Consider the following 17,494-nt stretch of genomic DNA (forward strand, 5'->3'; position numbering starts at 1 on the left):
TACAGTATCACACAGTATCACAGTATAACTTAGGTTGGAAAGGACCTCGAGGATCATCGAGTCCAACCTATCAACACAGACCCCATGACTAGACCATGGCACCAAGTGCCACGTCCAATGTCCCCTTGAACGCCTCCAGGGTCGATGACTCAACCACCTCCCTGGGCAACCCGTTCCAATGACGAATGACTCGCTTGGTGAAGAACTTCCTCCTCGCCTCGAGTCTAAACCTCCCCTGGCGCAGCTTGAGACTGTGTCCCCTTGTTCTGGTGCTGGTTGCCTGGGAGAAGAGGCCAACCCCTTTCTGGCTTCAACCACCTTTCAGGTAGTTGTAGAGGGCAATGAGATCACCCCTGAGTCTCCTCTTCTCCAGGCTAAACAATCCCAGCTCCCTCAGCCTCTCCTCATAGGGCTTGTGTTCAAGGCCCCTCCCCAGCCTTGTTGCCCTTCGCTGGACACATTTGAGTGTTTCGATGTCCTTCTTAAACTGAGGGGCCCAGACCTGGACACAGTACTCAAGGTGCGGCCTAACCAAAGCAGAGTACAGGGGCACAATGACCTCCCTTCTCCTGCTGGCCACACTATTCCTAATGCAGGCCAGGATGCCATTGGCCCTCCTGGCCACCTGGGCACACTGCTGGCTCATATTCAGCTGGCTGTCGATCAGCACCCCCAGGTCCCTCTCTGTTTGGGAGCTCTCCAGCCACTCCGACCCCAGCCTGTAGCTCTGCATGGGATTGCGGTAGCCCAGATCAAGGCAGACCCAGCATGGGGTTGCAGAGGGTGGTTTTGAGCCTCCTCTCATCCCACTTCTGAGACACTTCTACTTCCAAACACCAACCTGCACATCATCACCAGACTCCTGCAGCTGGGCATTTGTGGAAAAGCCTTTCAAAGGGATAAAGTCGTGGGGAGAAGGGGGAGGAGGAAAGGGCTTGTTCAAGGAATCACAGAATTGTTGGGGTTGGAAGGGACCTCAAGGATCATCCAGTTCCAATGGGAAAGGAGCTGGGGGCGGGGCAGGGGAGGGTTGGGGGGGGCACAGAAGCACAGAATCATATCAGGATAACCTTTATTAATAACTTTTTTTTAAAAAACACACTAAATAGACACTTTTATTGCTTCTTATCTTTTCTTCCTTCTTTCCTTTTCAGCTCTTTCCTTTTCCTCTCTTTTCTTTACCTTTCTTTTCTTTTCCTCTCTTTTCTTTTCCTTTCTTTTATCTTTTCTTTTCCTCTCTTTTCTTTTCCTTTCTTTTCTTTTCCTCTCTTTTCTTTACCTTTCTTTTCTTTTCCTCTCTTTTATCTTTTCTTTTGGTTGCTTTGCTTTGCTTTTCATTGCTTTTCATTGCTTTTCTTGCTTTGCTTTTCTTCCTTCTTTTCTTCATTCTTTTCTTCCTTCCTTTCTTTTCCCTAAGGAAAGCTGAAGGGGGAAAAAAAAACACTTGGGGAACCCCAAATGCAGGTGAAGGTGGTGGTACCGGCGTTAAACAGAGACATCCTCCTGGACATGGACCCGGAGGGGGCAGATGCGGAGGGGCTCATGCACGGCGCCCACGGCCGCGGGCCCCACGTAGAAGTAAGGGTAGACGGCGGTGCTGAACTTCTTGTGGAAGGTGTAGATGTGGGCCCGGCGGTCGGCGTCATAGAAGGACAGCTCCCCTTCATCGCAGTCCAGCTCCACCCGGATGCGCTTGACGCTGCCCAGGGCGGTCTCCAGGCGCGTGGCGTTGGAGGCTCCGTCCATCTCAATGTCGATGCCGGGCAGGTGATAGATGTACCAGAAGCCAGAGTGAGCGTCGTGGTGGAAGGGCCACTGGGTGCCGCTGGGCGGCCGAGCCACCCCCACACGCCAGTTCGTGACGCCGCCCAGGTCCACCTCCCAGGTGTGGAAGCCGTCTAAGAAGCCCCGAGAGCCCAGGATGCAGGGGGCCGAGGTGAAGCGCTCAGGGTTCTCCACCAGCATCTTGTAGCCTCTGTTGGTGACGCTGGTGAGGTCCTCTGACACCTCAAGCCAGCCCGCCGCGGAGTTGGGGTTGAAGGTGAAGGGGACTGTGGTGGGGACATGTGTGTTAGGAGTCTGGACTGCTGCAGGGATGAGCTGATGGGGGGACAGTAGCCCTGCAGGTATCCATCCATCCTTCCATCCACCCATCCTTGCATCCATCTCTCCATCCACTTGTCCTTGCATCCATCCATCCATCCATCCATCCATCCACCTGTCCTTGCACCCATTATTCCATCCATCCATCCATCCATCCATCCATCCATCCATCCATCCATCCACCTGTCCTTGCATCCATCCATTCATCCATCCATCCATCCATCCATCCATCCATCCATCCATCCATCCACCTGTCTTTGCACCTATCCTTCCATCCATCCATCCACCTGTCCTTGCATCCATCCATCCATCCATCCATCCTTCCATCCATCCATCCATCCATCCACCTGTCCTTGCACCTATCCTTCCTACCATCCATCCATCCATCCACCTGTCTTTGCACCTATCCTTCCATCCATCCATCCATCCATCCATCCATCCATCCATCCATCCATCCATCCCCCTGTCCTTGCATCCATCCATCCATCCATCCATCCATCCATCCATCCATCCTTCCATCCATCCTTCCATCCATCTGTCCTTGCACCCATCCTTCCATCCATCCATCCATCCATCCACCTGTCCTTGCACCCATCCATCCACCCACCCACTCATCCATCCATCCATCCCCCAGCTCACCATGGAGAAACACACCCTCAAGGGTTTCCCTTCTGGGGTGCAAATGCCCCAAAGCAGCCTTTACATTCTCTACCTCCCCTCCTCGGGCCCATCAGCCACAGGCATGGCTGCTCCATGCTCCTCTTCTCTCCAGAACCCACCACCCTTGAGGCTGCCCCATGCAAAAGCTGTTTGAGCTCGTGCTGGGACAACCATCCTTTGGAGGGGGACTCAGCACCTCACCTACAGTGATGATGTTGAGCATCTTTTTCCACACGTTGTACTGCACTGAGCCCAGGTACTTGGCAACGTCAAAAAACATCCCTACAGGCATGCCCTCTCGTTCCTCAGCTGTACAGGCAATCCTTGGGTAGGGACAGAGGACAGAGATGGGTCAAGGATGGAGGAAGGCAGTGGGTTGGATCCCCTGGCACCCCATGTTTTGGCAAAGCCTTCCCCACTAACACAGTCCATCTCCTTTTGGGCTTTTCTCCACAACCCAGGAGGGTAGACACTGATGGTGGGACGATCTCAGCACCAACATCAAGGTTTTAATGCTGCCCCCAAGACCTGCGGTGCTGCTTTGTGTCTGCATGTGTGCTCCTTCACCCTGCCCAGAAGCACCAAGGGGTGCTGCCTTGGCCTTGGGGCCCTCCAGTACCACCTTCTGCTGGAGCACCCAGACCCAGAAGGGATGTGCTGGTACAGGAAGTCGCTTGGGGCAGTGACCTCACTCTGCATCCAGGCAGGAGACCCCATTCAGGGAGGGATAGTGGGGGCTCAGCCACCTCCAGCACCCTGTGCCACTCGGCATGGGATGCAGTGGGGACCAGGACTTACCTGCACTTGCGGTTCTTGCGAGCCTGCAAGAGAAGAAGACATCGAGCATCAGACCCCCACTTGTAAAGAGTCCCAGGGGCTTATAAACACCCAAAGGTTCGCCCACCACTCTGCACGAGTGGCAGGAGGGTGCCAGGGCAGAGGTGGCACCCCGTAGGGCATGGACTTTACCATGAGGAAGGTGTAGTCGTCCTCCTTGAGGTCGTTCTGGAGCTGCTTGGCTTCGTTGAGCAGGGTGTGGCAGTTCTCCAACAGCTGCTTCATCTTGCCCTCGATGAAGTCCTGCTTGTGCTGCACCTCCTCCTGCAGCTCGTCCAGCAGTGCCTGCTCCTCACTGCACAGGAAGCTGTGCAGCTTCTCAAACTCCTGCTTGATCTGCTCCCTCAGCTGCGTCACCTCCGCCTGCCCCGTGGAGGGATGTCACCACCTCCCATCAGAATCCACAGCTCCCCTGGGCTCCCCCAGCCTCCTCCTGAACTTTCCTCCTGAGCCTTCCAATCAGCTCCAGTGCTCAGGGACTCGCTAGGCTCCCACTGGGATCCTCCACTCCACAAATCAATGTCCCAGCCAGCCTCATCCCTCTGGTGCTCAATTCCTCATTGGAATCCTTCCTCCCCCCCAGCAGCGCTCCCCTCGCTCAAGGACAGAGCAGCCCAGGACAGTTCCACCCCAGAGCCAGCTGCACCTCAGGGGTGTGTGTGCACGTGTGTACACGTGTGCCAGGATCAGGCCCTACTGGGGAGGGGCCACACACCTGGTTGTGTTTCAAGATGGCCTCGTAGGCACGATGGGCGGTCCCAAAATCCTTCACTTTATCCCGCAGGGAGGTCTCCATGTTCTTCAGCTTGGCCTGTGGAGAGGAAATGCCTTCAGGAACCTCACAAGCCTATGCCCAAGTGGAAAAAGAGCACCAAACCCAGCAGGGTAAGGTTAAGCAGGATCCTCGCTCGAGTCAAGCTTTCCCCTCCTGCAGCCTGAGATCTGCCAGCGCTGGATGGGGTCAGTGTGGTGCGGGGCTGGGCAACGCGAGCCTGGGGAGCTTTGCTCCGTGGTGAATCCTCCCTTACATTTTTAAACCCTTCTGCTGGTGCACACTCAAATCCCTGCCTGTCTTGGTGCTGACAGCAGCTCCCAGGGAGGCTCAGCACCACGGGCAGATGGCCAGGCCTTGTCCAACAGCAGCACCACGTCCTCCCTGCAACATTTGAAATCTGGCTCATCCCCCACGGGTGACTCAGGGAGGCAGCAGCTGCTTTCCTGGATGGGAAACGCAGCGGGGCCTGGCACGCTGCCCAGCTGCTGGCCAGAGCCCCATCCTCTCCTACTCCTCCCCACACAGCCGTGGCCCATCCTGCCCCGCAGGGCCCGGGGTTGTGTCCCCATCCTACATCCCTTCCTCGGCTGGGCAAATTGTGCAACCACTCCCAGCCTCGAGGCACCGCTGCAACAATCAGCTGCTGCAATAACCAGCATGTCTGGGTCCAGCCCGGCCTGCCCGAGGATCAACAAGCCAAAGAAACGTGGGGACCAGCCCACCCTTCAAAACCCCTCAAAGAATCCGCCCACTCCCCTTCCCCACAGAGCAAACCGCTGGGGCAAAGCATGCCAGCTCCTTGTCCTCCAGGCAGAAGAGTTTGGCCTCTTGGTGGTGCAGGGGACAGAGGGCGGCTGCCTGGCCTCGCCGCTGTCGTTCCTCCTTGAGGATCTTCTCCACCAGGTTGTTGAGCGTGTGGTTGATGCGGAGGTCGTCCAGCGAAGAGCGCTCCTTGCACACGGGGCAGACGTGAGCGCCGTGCTCCCAGGAACGGGTCACGCAGCCCTTGCAGAAGTTGTGGCCGCAGCCCAGCGTCACGGCTTCCCGAAAAGGGTCGTAGCAGATGGGGCACAGCAGCTCTTCCTTGAAAGTGGCCGTGGGGGACGTGGTGGCAGAGGCGGGCACTAAGCTGCTGATCGAGACGCTGGCTTCCCTCTCCATGGCACTGGAGAGAGAAGCGATGGATGGAGGGAAGCCGGAGCAGGATTTCCCGAGAGCCCCAGTTGGAAAAACCGCCCCGTTCCTGATGCAATCGTTTTCCTGCCTGTGACACCCCGCAGCTCCCTCCCCGGGCAGGCACCAGCCTGAGTGACACCGGCCCGGGCCACTGGCAGCCACCAAGGGCGGGCAGGCACCGGCGAGCGTGCCGGGATGAGCCGGCAACGTGGGGAAGTGAGCCGGGGGTGGCCGGACCCTTCGAAGGTCTTGTCCCTGTGTTCGAACCCTCAGCTTCGGGGTGGTCCCCGGTACGTGACCCCCACTCCCGAGACTCTTCTCCAGTGCCACAACCCCCTCGGACTTTCCGGTGTCCGGTCTCGAAGCACCAGACCCCTTCGGGGCGGCTGTGCCACCCGGTCCCCGGACCCACTCCCCTACCCCCGGTGCTCCTCTGCTGCCCGGTGCCCCATTCTCAGTGCTGCTCCGATACCCGGATCGGGACGCTCATCCTAGGTGCCCGGACCCGGACCCTCTCAGCCATGGCAGTGCCAGTGCCCGCTGCCCCAGTCCCGGTGCTGTTCCGGTGCCCTGACCAGGGCTCGCAGTCCCGGAGCTGCTGCGGTGTCCGGACGCCGACTCCTCGGTGCCCGTGCACATGGGGTGCCCGTGCACATGGGGTGCCCAGCGCTGGATGTGCGTGCGGATGTGTGTCTTACCACTCCGAGGGCGAGTAGCAGCGCCTGGAGCGGCCTCTGCGCCGGGCAAGGCGGCGGGAGGGGGTCCGGCTGCCCGCCTGCCGGTAGTGTGGGGCTCAGCCCGTGCCGGCGGAGGTGGAGGCACCGAAGGGGCGGGACGGAGCGGGCGGGGGCCGGCCTGAAGCCTCTGGGGCGGGACCTCGCCAGGCACAGCCTCACTACCCCTCGCCCCCTCTCCGGAGGCTCTGCCGTCTACCCACTTGTTCGCCTCCCTTTGTGATTGCAGGAGCTGGAGGTTGCTCTTTTCCCGAGTTCCCAAAAATTCCCTGAATATCGAGAGCCCTGCGGAGAAAGACCTGGGGGCGCTGGTGGGTGAAAAGCTGGATGTGAGCCGGCAATGTGTGCTCGCAGACCAGACGCCAACCGCGTCCTGGGCTGCATCCAAAGCAGTGTGGCCAGCAGGTCAAGCGAGGAGATTCTGCCCCTCTGCACTGGTAAGACCCCACCTGCAGTGCTGGGTCTAGCTCTGGGGTCTTCAGCACAGGAAAGATATGGACCTGTTGGGACAGGAGGAGGCCACAATCATGATGCAAGAGCTGGAACCCTTCTGCTGTGAGGACAGGCTGAGATTTGAAGTTGTTGTTCCGCCTGAAAAGGAGGCTCCAGGGAGACCTTATTGCTGCCTTTCAGTATTTCAAAGGGACCTACAAGCAAGATGGGGAGGATCACAGGGAGGTGGTGGAGTCACCATCACTGGAGGTGTTTAGGAAGAGACTGGATGGGGTGCTTGGTGCCATGGTTTAGTTGATTAGATGATGCTGGGTGATAAGTTGGACTCGAGGATCTCAAAGGTCTTTTCCAACCTGGTCTATTCTATTCTATTCTATTCTATTCTATTCTATTCTATTCTATTCTATTCGGCATGGGTTATTGGTGATCTGGCAGTGCTAATGGTTGGAGATGACGATCTTAAAGGTCACTTTAAACCAGAACAATTCTATGATTCTAATCTTCTCAGCAGGGTCTGATGTGACAGGACCAGGGGAGATGGTTTTAAACAAAGAGGGGGGAAAATGATGCTTGGTCTGTGCTCCTCTGTCGCATTACTGCAGGAGTCATCATGGAAATCACAGCTGTTGCCCATGACCTGGAAAGGACCACAATGATTCTAGGACACTGGCTGGCTTTTGGTTAGAATAGAATAGAATAGAATAGAATAGAATAGAATAGAATAGAATAGAATTAACCAGGTTGGAAAAGACCTTTGAGATCATCGAGTCCAGCCTGTGATGAATATACTGGTGATTTGTGTTAAAATTGTAAGACTTAGAGTGCACTGGGATTAAGGGTCAGGATCTTGTGAGGCCTGTTTAGAGGGTAAAGGGAAAGAAACCTATCTTGCAGACTTGCAAGGACACTGTTTGGTTAATTGGAGACATCACGGCTGAGAAGGAGCTGTCTTAAAGATAAACATTCAGAACTGGGAATTTGTTTTCTTCAGATAAGAAGCCTGCACAATTGAGCATGCGTGCAAGTGGATACTTTGACCCTTACCACACTGAATGTAGGGAGAAGGGATTTGACCATCTATTCTAAGACTAATTATCATATGCCTGCCTTCTATTTAGCATAAGTTTGATTATGTAGATGATGTAACTATATAAGATGAAGAAAACTATTGTAAGGTTGCTTTTTGGGTGAAGTTTTGTACCCTCACATGCCCAACCGCTTGCTTTGCTTGCTTTTATTGCTTTTATTGCCTTTTTACGATCTTTTAGTGCCAATAAATCTGTTACCAAAAACTTTTACCTGGAGTCATCTATAACAAGCCTATCACCCAACACCATCTGATCAACTAACCCATGGCACCAAGCACCCCATCCAGTCTCTTCTTAATCACCTCCAGTGAGGGTGACCCCACCACCTCCCTGGGCAGCACATTCCAATGGCCAATCTCTCTTTCTGGGAAGAACTTCTTCCTACCATCCAGCCTGAACCTCCTCTGGCACAGCTTGAGACTGTGTCCTCTTGTTCTGGTGCTGGTCACCCGGGAGAAGAGACCAAGCCCCACCTGGCTACAACCTCCCTTCAGGGAGTTGTAGACAGCAAGAAGGTCTCCCCTGAGCCTCCTCTTCTCCAGGCTAAGCAACCCCAGCTCTCTCAGCCTTGTATCTCTTATAATTGAGGAGTATTTTGTCCTGAATGCTGTAACTGTAAAACTGTAAAAGTAGGCCCAAAAATAGGCAGTTTGGATTGATAAATATAGAGATCTTATTTTGTGGTAACGAAAAAGGATTTAAATCCCCATGGAAAATTCTTGAAAGGGATTGGCATAAGTGGGAAATAAAGGCTAGAGAAATTTTTAGTTAGGGATACCAAGAACAATTAGAATAGAATAGAATGGAATGGAGTAGGCCAGGTTGGAGGAGGCCTTCGGGATCGTCGTGTCCGGCCTATCGACCAATCCAGCCCACCTGATCAACTGGGCCATGGCACCAAGCACCCTATCGGGTCTCCTCCTGGGCACTTCCAGTGGTGGTGACTCCACCACCTCCCCGGGTGGCCCATTCCAATGGGCAATCACTCTCTCTGTGTAGAACTTCTTCCTGGCATCCAGCCTAAACCTGCCCTGGTGCAGCCTGGGACTGTGTCCTCTTGTTCTGGTGCTGGCTGCCTGGGAGAAGAGACCAACCTCTGCCTGTCTACAACCTTCCTTCAGGTAGTTGTAGAGAGCAAGGAGGTCTTCCCTGAGTCTCCTCTTCTCCAGGCTAAGCAACCCCAGCTCCCTCAGGCTCTCCTCATAGGGCTTGTCTTTCAAACCCCTCATCAACTTCATTGCCCTTCTCTGGACTCGTTCCAGCAAGCCAACATCCTTCCTAAACTGAGGGGCCCAGAACTGGACACAGTACTCGAGGTGTGGCCCAACCAGTGCAGTGTACAGGGGCAGAATGACCTTCCTGCTCCTGCTGGCCACACTCTTCCTGATGCAGGCCAGGATGCCATTGGCCCTCTTGGCTGCCTAGGCACACTGCAGGCTCATGTTCATCCTACCATCAACCAGCACCCCCAGGTCCCTCTCTGCCTGGCTGCTCTCAGCCACTCTGACCCCAGCCTGTAGTACTGCATGGGGTTACTGTGACCAATGTGCAGAACCCAGCACTTGGATGTGTTAAATCTCATGCCGTTGGATTCTGCCCATCTGTCTAGGTCCCTCTGCAGAGCCTCTCTACCCTCCAGCAGATCAACTCCTGCCCCAGCTTGGTGTCATTTGCAAATTTACTGATGATGGACTCAATGCCCTCATCCAGATCATAAATAAAGATGTTAAAGAGCATGGGGCCCAGCACTGATCCCTGGGGCACACCACTGGTGCCTGGCCACCAGCTGGATGTGGCACCATTCACCACCACTCTCTGGGCTCTGCCTCCAGCCAGTTCCTAACCCAACTCAGCATGCTGCTGTCCAAGCCAGGGGCTGACAGCTTGGCCAGGAGTTTGCTGTGGGGGACAGTGTCAAAAGCCTTGCTGAGGTCCAGGTAGACTACATCCACAGGCTTCCCCACATCCACCAGGCAGTCACCTGATCATAGGAGGAGATCAGGTTTTTGAAATTGAAAGGGTTAGTAGAAGGAAAAAAAGTAAGGAAGACATAAGAAAAATTATTGTACAGGATTTTGAGGGAAGAGGAATTGAAATAACAAAAGCACAATGGGAAATGGTAAACAAGCCAACTGAGGAAGTAGAGAAGAGACTCCGAATGAAATCTTAAAGTGAGTTAAGGAATCTGTGGGGCTCCTGAAGAATGTAACTGCTGCCAAGAAGACATAACACCTGGCTGCTGGTTGCACCCAGTAGGCTAAGGAGGCAGAGTTAACATATACTGGTGGAGCCTAATCTTGATCCTAACCCTGTTTTTGTATAAGGAGTCCAATCAAAATCAAAGACCACGTTCCCATGTGTGGATAAATTCTCTTCTAATATTAGTAATGACAGGTAGGTTGAAAGGCCATTATGGAGCTAAGATTATAACATCATCTGAAGTAAAGGTATGAGAACAGAACACTTATCTGCAGTTGTTGAAAGGGAGCACAGTCAGCTCAGTCAGTGGAGCATGAGACTCTTAATCTCAGGGTTGTGGGTTCAAGCCTGCATCAGACAGGCAGTAGTGTCCTTTTACTGTTGGATATGTTCCCAGCTACCTGAGAATTCAGCATACAGGTTTCCTTTGATAGGGACAGTCTTTCCTGATGTAACAGAAATACAAAAAGCATTCCAAAAGCCCAGCAACTTGAGGATTGTACCAAGATTCCACAATTTCAGTTAAGGGGGAGATTACAATTTGAAGAACCCTTGGATGTAAATATACCTGTACCCTGGATGTGGGAATGTAATTTTTATAGGACAGTAATCAAAGTGTTCACAATTTATTAGTTAGGAAGAAGGAACTATGGGGAGCCATGATCAGACCAGAAAGAAAGAACACATACCTAAAGGATGGCTGATACCTATTGGGTCAGGATGGTATTGGATATGTGATAAAAATGCTTATAAGGTATTACCCTTAAGCTGGTAAGGAAGATGTGCTATAGGACTGGCCTATCCTCATATCTTTATAGTAAATCAGCCACAGGAATTACTCAGGAGCTTTGCAAGAACCACCAAAAAGGGAGCAAATCCACTACCAACCAGGCATAGCAAGTTTCATAGTTTTGCTAGGAGTTTTCTACCTTGGTTTAGGGTTAGTGAACTTGAAAAAGCGATGGTAAATTTTTCTGCTACAGCTGAAATTATGATGAATGCAAGCATAGATGCAATAAAAGCTCAATAGCTTGAAGTCAATAGTCTCTCAAAACAGGTTAGCTTTGGATTTCTTACATGTTGTATGTGTAGACATAAATGTAAGCTGTTGTAGTTATGTTAATCTGTAGTTTTGTTAAGTGATTGTCCATCACAATCAAATATTACATCAAATTTCTTTGGATGATACTTCTTCTGGATTTAAAGAAATATGGGATAAGTTAACTTCTTGCTTATCGAATATAAGTTGCTTTAAAAAATTGTTTGTAATACCTGTTGGACTAATTGTAATACTGATCTGTGTAATTCATTGTAATTGTTGGTTTAAAATGGTAAGACCTTTAGGTAAAATTGTTTATGCCAATAAGTTACAAGCAGATGGTTATGATCCAATTAAGAAGGTTCTGAAATATCTGGAAATTTTAACACAAATCAATGGTGACAAAAAGAAAATGGGGGATTGTGATGAATATACTGGTGATTTGTGTTAAAATTGTAAGACTTAGAGTGCACTGGGATTAAGGGTCAGGATCTTGTGAGGCCTGTTTAGAGGGTAAAGGGAAAGAAACCTATCTTGCAGACTTGCAAGGACACTGTTTGGTTAATTGGAGACATCACGGCTGAGAAGGAGCTGTCTTAAAGATAAACATTCAGAACTGGGAATTTGTTTTCTTCAGATAAGAAGCCTGCACAATTGAGCATGCGTGCAAGTGGATACTTTGACCCTTACCACACTGAATGTAGGGAGAAGGGATTTGACCATCTATTCTAAGACTAATTATCATATGCCTGCCTTCTATTTAGCATAAGTTTGATTATGTAGATGATGTAACTATATAAGATGAAGAAAACTATTGTAAGGTTGCTTTTTGGGTGAAGTTTTGTACCCTCACATGCCCAACCGCTTGCTTTGCTTGCTTTTATTGCTTTTATTGCCTTTTTACGATCTTTTAGTGCCAATAAATCTGTTACCAAAAACTTTTACCTGGAGTCATCTATAACAAGCCTATCACCCAACACCATCTGATCAACTAACCCATGGCACCAAGCACCCCATCCAGTCTCTTCTTAATCACCTCCAGTGAGGGTGACCCCACCACCTCCCTGGGCAGCACATTCCAATGGCCAATCTCTCTTTCTGGGAAGAACTTCTTCCTACCATCCAGCCTGAACCTCCTCTGGCACAGCTTGAGACTGTGTCCTCTTGTTCTGGTGCTGGTCACCCGGGAGAAGAGACCAAGCCCCACCTGGCTACAACCTCCCTTCAGGGAGTTGTAGACAGCAAGAAGGTCTCCCCTGAGCCTCCTCTTCTCCAGGCTAAGCAACCCCAGCTCCCTCAGCCTCTCCTCATAGGGCTGTGCTCCAAACCCCTCCCCAGCTTTGTTGCCCTTCTCTGGACACCTTCCAGCAAGTCAACATCTTTCCTAAACTGAGGGGCCCAGAACTGGACACAGGACTCAAGGTGTGGCCTAACCAGTGCTGAGTCCAGGGGCAGAATGCCCTCCCTGCTCCTGCTGGCCACACTGTTCCTGATGCAGGCCAGGATGCCCTTGGCCTTCTTGGCCACCTGGGCACACTGCCGGCTCATGTTCAGCCTACCATCGACCAGTACCCCCAGGTCCCTCTCTACCTGGCTGCTCTCCAGCCACTCTGACCCCAGCCTGTAGCTCTGCATGGGGTTGTTGTGGCCAATGTGTAGAACCTGGCACTTGGATGTGTTCAGTCTCATGCCCTTGGACTCTGCCCATCTGTCCAGCCTGTCAAGGTCCCTCTGCAGAGCTCTCCTACCCTCTAACAGGGGGTAACTTGTCTGTAACTGGGAGCACTGGGCACAGCAGAAGGCAAATATCCCCAAGCTGATGCAGCATGAGGCAGCTCAGAGCTGGGGACAGCTTCTGCCTGGGCTTGTGAGATCATAGAGTCAGAGAATGGTTTGGATGGGAAAGGATCTTTCTAGGTCATCCAGCCCAACTATCCTGCAGTCAGCAGGGACATCTTCAACTAGAGCAGGTTGCTCAGAGCCCCATCCAACCTCACCTGGAATGTTTCCAGGGGTGGGGCATCTACCAAGAGACTTCACCTTGCAATGGCAAGGACAGGAGTGACTAAAGGGGCTGTCAGGGAGGAAGGTGAAGGTCTCTAAGCATCCCACCTGTCAGGACCTCCTCAGCCAGCTCGGTTGCCATCCTCTTCTTGGAACACTCCAGAGGGCCAACACTGTTGAGGAACCAGTGATGAGGCTCTTTCCCAGGGCAGCCCCAGCAGCTGGCTGTGGATGATGCGATCTGCATCCAAGGCTTTCTGCATCAGCCCTTTGGCTTCCTTCTCATTCATGAGGCAGACCTCCAGGAACTTCTCAGCATCAATGGCAGCAAAGTGCCTGTGCAGAAGGGAGATGGCCCATGGAACCAGGCTCTGTGCCTCAAAACAACAGGCCAGCTCCTCCTGCACCTCACTTAGGTGCTCCAAGGCCTCATCATGGTTAGGTGCCCGAGCACGGCTCACCTCATCCTCCTCTGCACCTCCTTGCAGTGTCCCTCGATGGACTTGCAGTAGGCTGCCAGGCTCTGCTTCTCTTCCTCAAACTGCTTCTCTTGGTTGGCCAGTTTTGTTCTCAGGTTATTGAGCAAGCTGTGGAGCCTGGGGAGGGACAGCACAGCTGGGCGACCCCAAAGAGACACCTTTGGGCATACACAGCTCACATGAAGGCTTTGGGACATGGGGCTGCTTACCTACTGGTGACTGCTCTGTGCCAAGGCCTGACTGACCCTGATGCAGCTGGCACAGGTTGGCCATGGCCAGACAAATTGCTTTGGGTTTGGATAACCCCTGCCTCTGCCCAGGGGTGGGTCGGGACAGAGCTTGTTGGCCTATCCTGGGTGATGGTCTCTACACAAAAGGGCACAGGGCAGAGCCTGGCTTCCAGTGATGGATCTTTACCTGTTGATCTTCCTCTTTTGCTGGGACCTGAGGATCATGTTCTCCTCATCCTGCTTCTTGAGCACCATGTTTGGGGAAGGGAGGAGGGACTGAAGTTGGGCCCAGCTTTCAGTCTGTGGGCCACAGAATGGGCCTCTCTCCTCCACCTGAACATGTCCAGACCAGGCTGGATGAGGCTCTGGCCAGCCTGATCTAGTGTGGGGTGTCCTGCCCATGGCAGGGGGGTTGGAACTAGATGATCCTTGTGGTCCTTTCCGACCTTGACTGATACTACTTACTGCTATGAAGTTGGATGGGGCTTTGAGCAACCTGCTCTAGTTGAAGTTGTCCCTGCTGACTGCAGGGGGATTGGATTAGATGACCTTTTATGGTTCCTTCCCACCCAAGACATTCCATGATTCTATGATTCCATGACAATTTAAACCTTCCTTATACAAAACTCAAGCCCACGATTTTTTTCTTGCATCCACGGTGGACACAGAGACCATCTCCTCCTCCTCCTCCTGCATCACACAGAACTGTGTGTACTTGCAGACTTCTCACCTCCAGACTTGGACAAGGACATGCAGATATGAAGCAGAGAGGAACAAACACCTCCCCTGCCCGATATCAAAACTCTCCCACAGCTACAGCTCAAGGCAGCAGGTGTGGTTTCACAACAGCCCTACATTGCTGCCTGTGAACCTGGCTCTCCAGCATCCTGCTGCCTCCCTCTCCAAAGGGCTCAGAGACACCAGCAAATGTTTGTGTCACCTTCCAGGTCATCGATATGAAGGTGAAGGAAGGTGCAAAGTCAGGACTGTCCTCCATGGATGTGTCCTTTCAGGGACTTGCAACGGTAGTATTTCATCTGAAGTTGGACAAAACCTTCTAGACATGGAGGTGTTCAAGAGGGGATTGGATGTGGCACTTGGTACCATGGTTTAGTAGTCACAGAAATCACAGAATCACCAAGGTTGGAAGAGACCTCAAAGATCATCCAGTCCAACCTGTCACCACAGACCCCATGACTAAACCATGGCACCAAGTGTAGTAGAATGGGATAAGGAAAAAGGCCTACAGGACTATCTGGCCTTCTGATAAGGATAAGGAATGCCACAGAACACAATGGACTTAGCTGAATCATCAAGAAGTGTCGCAAGGACACTGTAGTCGTGTAATCGTGAGGGTCGTAAAACAAGTAGGGGGCTTATCCAAACAAGATGTGTGTGGCTAGCTGAAGTAGGATGCTAAAACCACAAGAGGTGGGGTTGACATGTAATCTGTAGCCAATAGTATGTTACCAAGTAGGCATAATTATAGTAAACTGTATATAAGATGTGTCTGATGCTCAATAAAGTTGGATTCCGCTGATCACATTGATCGTGTAGCGGCCCCTTCTTGCAACAGTTGGTGGAGAATGCGGGCAACGGCGCCTTGAACAGGGACCCCACAGAGTGGATCCTGAACCCAAAAAGGAGGGTTCTGCAAATCTCCGAAAGGAGTCACGGCGAAGAAGGAAGCCGTGCCGTTCCGAAGAGGACTATTCAGGGTTCGAGAGCACGAAAAGCAAGAAGTATTCCGGTCCAGGATAGCAGTACTGGTGCTGTGTTTACCGACCCACAGAGAGGCGGAGGAAGCAGCAGAAGACCGAAGACGCCGTAAGCCGATACTGCTCTGAGTAGTCTGTGCGCACAGGTATTACCGCATAATAGATAGTAATGGATAGGCAGGCGGCGTATGATTTATTTAAGTGCTTTTTAGAAAAGCGAGGATGTAAGTTGGATTTTAAAAGGGAGTTAGTACCCATGTCAGAATATGCAGAGGAGGAATTTCCTCCGTCGCCTCACTCTTCTGAGTTGCCGAAGGGTGAAGAAGTTGTGGAGACAAAGGAAGTAAAAAGGGAAGAGGTTAACGATGATTTAGGACAAAGAAACAGAGATTATTGGAGAAGGGTTGCAGAGCATTTACACGAAGAGGGAGATGAAGAAGGAGAATGGTGTAAGTTAGGAGATAAGCTTTTTGACAAACTGTGGGACTGGGTTACCATCAAGCTGCAAAAGGCGTGGCGAGAATGCATGAACTGTGTTAAAACCTATGAACTGGAACAGCGAATGGCTGCTGCAGTTAGAGCAACTTTGTCAGGACGAGATGCAGCGCCAGGTGTATCTGAGTTGCAGCTGAAAGATGTGTTTGAGAACTATCGACCGATCGACCGGGGCCGCCCCCGATACATCTTGAGGCGACCACACCGCGTTTACCAGCCGTCACCACTGCCGTTTGCACACAGCGGGGAAAAAAGCCGGAAAAAGGCAGCTCAGTGTGTTCGACCCCTTTTATCAACACCTTCCTCTGACATCACCAGCGAGGGTTCGGATTCCGAAGACAACACCGGCAGCGAGGAATTCAAACAGCGCCGACTTTGCTTTACGGCCCCTCTTAGAAAAAATGGAGGGCTTGGAGGCTCGCGATTACAGCGTTCCTACCATCGCACTCCTCCCGCGAGCCCTGCCGACCCCCGCGGATACCGACGGCTCCGACCAAGGCGGTACCGGCTGACGCACCACCGACACCGACAGCACCGACAGCAGCAGCGGCCCAGCAGCGGTCACGGCAGCAGCCCCCACCCCGTTCCCCCGCAGCGGCTTTAGCCGCACTACTCTGCTCTGATTTAAAGCAACAGTACTCATTTTGTCATTTCTGATTGTAATGTCTTTCAGAGATTTGTTATTTAGAGTTTTGTTAAGTTTTTCTAATAAGCATAATGAATAAGTAAGCATTTGGTATTTACAGGTACTTGGTATATAGTAATTGCAGTAAGGTGTAAGTACTTTGTAATGAGTTTATATTGTATGATTTTCTTTTGGTTTGAACCTTTTTTAATTGTGTGCTTATAGGCATTTCAAAGGAGCTCCATGTAATATAGTTAAGGAATGTATAAACAGGTTTTAATTTTGGAAAGTGTTTTTTAGTTAATGTAACAATTTTATTTCTTTTTAGACATTGATTTGATGGATTAATTTTAACATAGTTTTTTAAGGTTTTAAGGATTTTTGGTATTAGCATAAGTTAAGGGTTTGTTATAGGTATGTTATGGAATGAGAATTTTGGTCTTATTTTGTATTTGTAATAGCTTTTAAGGATTATATATATAATGGTACCAATAAGAGATTAGTATTACTAGGATGAGCAAAAATGCTATTGGGCAAAGCAATGAAGTTCTTTTGCTCTTGCTGTTTGCCTGCAAGTTTTCTGTCTGTGAAGCTAGAGCCTAGCCAGATCTACCTTTACAGATTAAAGAAATCTTGCTACTATTAAACAATTTATGATTTTTGACCATCCTAGAGAAAATAAAAATGTAACATATCCCTAAAGCAGATTGTAACACAGTGTTAAGGATTGCATTTATGTTTTAATCTTTGTAATGCGTTCAGGCATAATCACGTATTTTTTGTTATTAAGAGGAGTGAAATGCAAAGATCGAAACTATTAAGATCTAAATTCCTTTTTTATCACTTAGTCTCAATGCATAAGCATGTTCAAGAACTGGA

The 17,494-nt window shown here is 51.1% G+C and overlaps 2 protein-coding genes across 4 annotated transcripts; both read right to left on the reverse strand.

The window, feature by feature from the left end:
* Positions 1-1,058: 1,058 nt before the first annotated feature.
* On the reverse strand, positions 1,059-6,360 carry LOC137456840 (E3 ubiquitin-protein ligase TRIM35-like). 3 transcript variants are annotated; one of them, XM_068168503.1, is made up of 7 exons: positions 6,250-6,360; positions 5,150-5,540; positions 4,316-4,411; positions 3,733-3,963; positions 3,562-3,584; positions 2,965-3,086; positions 1,059-2,051 (listed from the first exon to the last, which is right to left on the reverse strand). In XM_068168503.1, the coding sequence occupies exons 2-7, from the start codon at positions 5,534-5,536 to the stop codon at positions 1,486-1,488; spliced, it is 1,425 nt and encodes a 474-aa protein (XP_068024604.1). In that variant the 5' UTR covers positions 5,537-5,540; positions 6,250-6,360; the 3' UTR covers positions 1,059-1,485. The 3 variants fall into 3 exon arrangements, with proteins under 3 accessions (XP_068024604.1, XP_068024602.1, XP_068024603.1); XM_068168501.1 differs by having other exon boundaries at positions 5,141-5,540; XM_068168502.1 differs by lacking the exon at positions 6,250-6,360 and adding an exon at positions 6,024-6,198 and having other exon boundaries at positions 5,141-5,540.
* A 6,830-nt stretch (positions 6,361-13,190) lies between these two features.
* On the reverse strand, positions 13,191-14,032 carry LOC137456844 (dynein regulatory complex protein 1-like). Its single transcript, XM_068168512.1, has 3 exons — positions 13,965-14,032; positions 13,530-13,664; positions 13,191-13,404 (listed from the first exon to the last, which is right to left on the reverse strand). Exons 1-3 carry the CDS (start codon positions 14,030-14,032, stop codon positions 13,191-13,193), a joined length of 417 nt encoding a protein of 138 aa, XP_068024613.1.
* Positions 14,033-17,494: the final 3,462 nt, after the last annotated feature.

The sequence above is a fragment of the Melanerpes formicivorus genome, unplaced genomic scaffold (genome assembly GCF_026170545.1).
Source record: "Melanerpes formicivorus ecotype bairdi unplaced genomic scaffold, bMelFor1.0.p_v2 SCAF_140, whole genome shotgun sequence".
Classification (NCBI taxonomy): domain Eukaryota; kingdom Metazoa; phylum Chordata; class Aves; order Piciformes; family Picidae; genus Melanerpes; species Melanerpes formicivorus.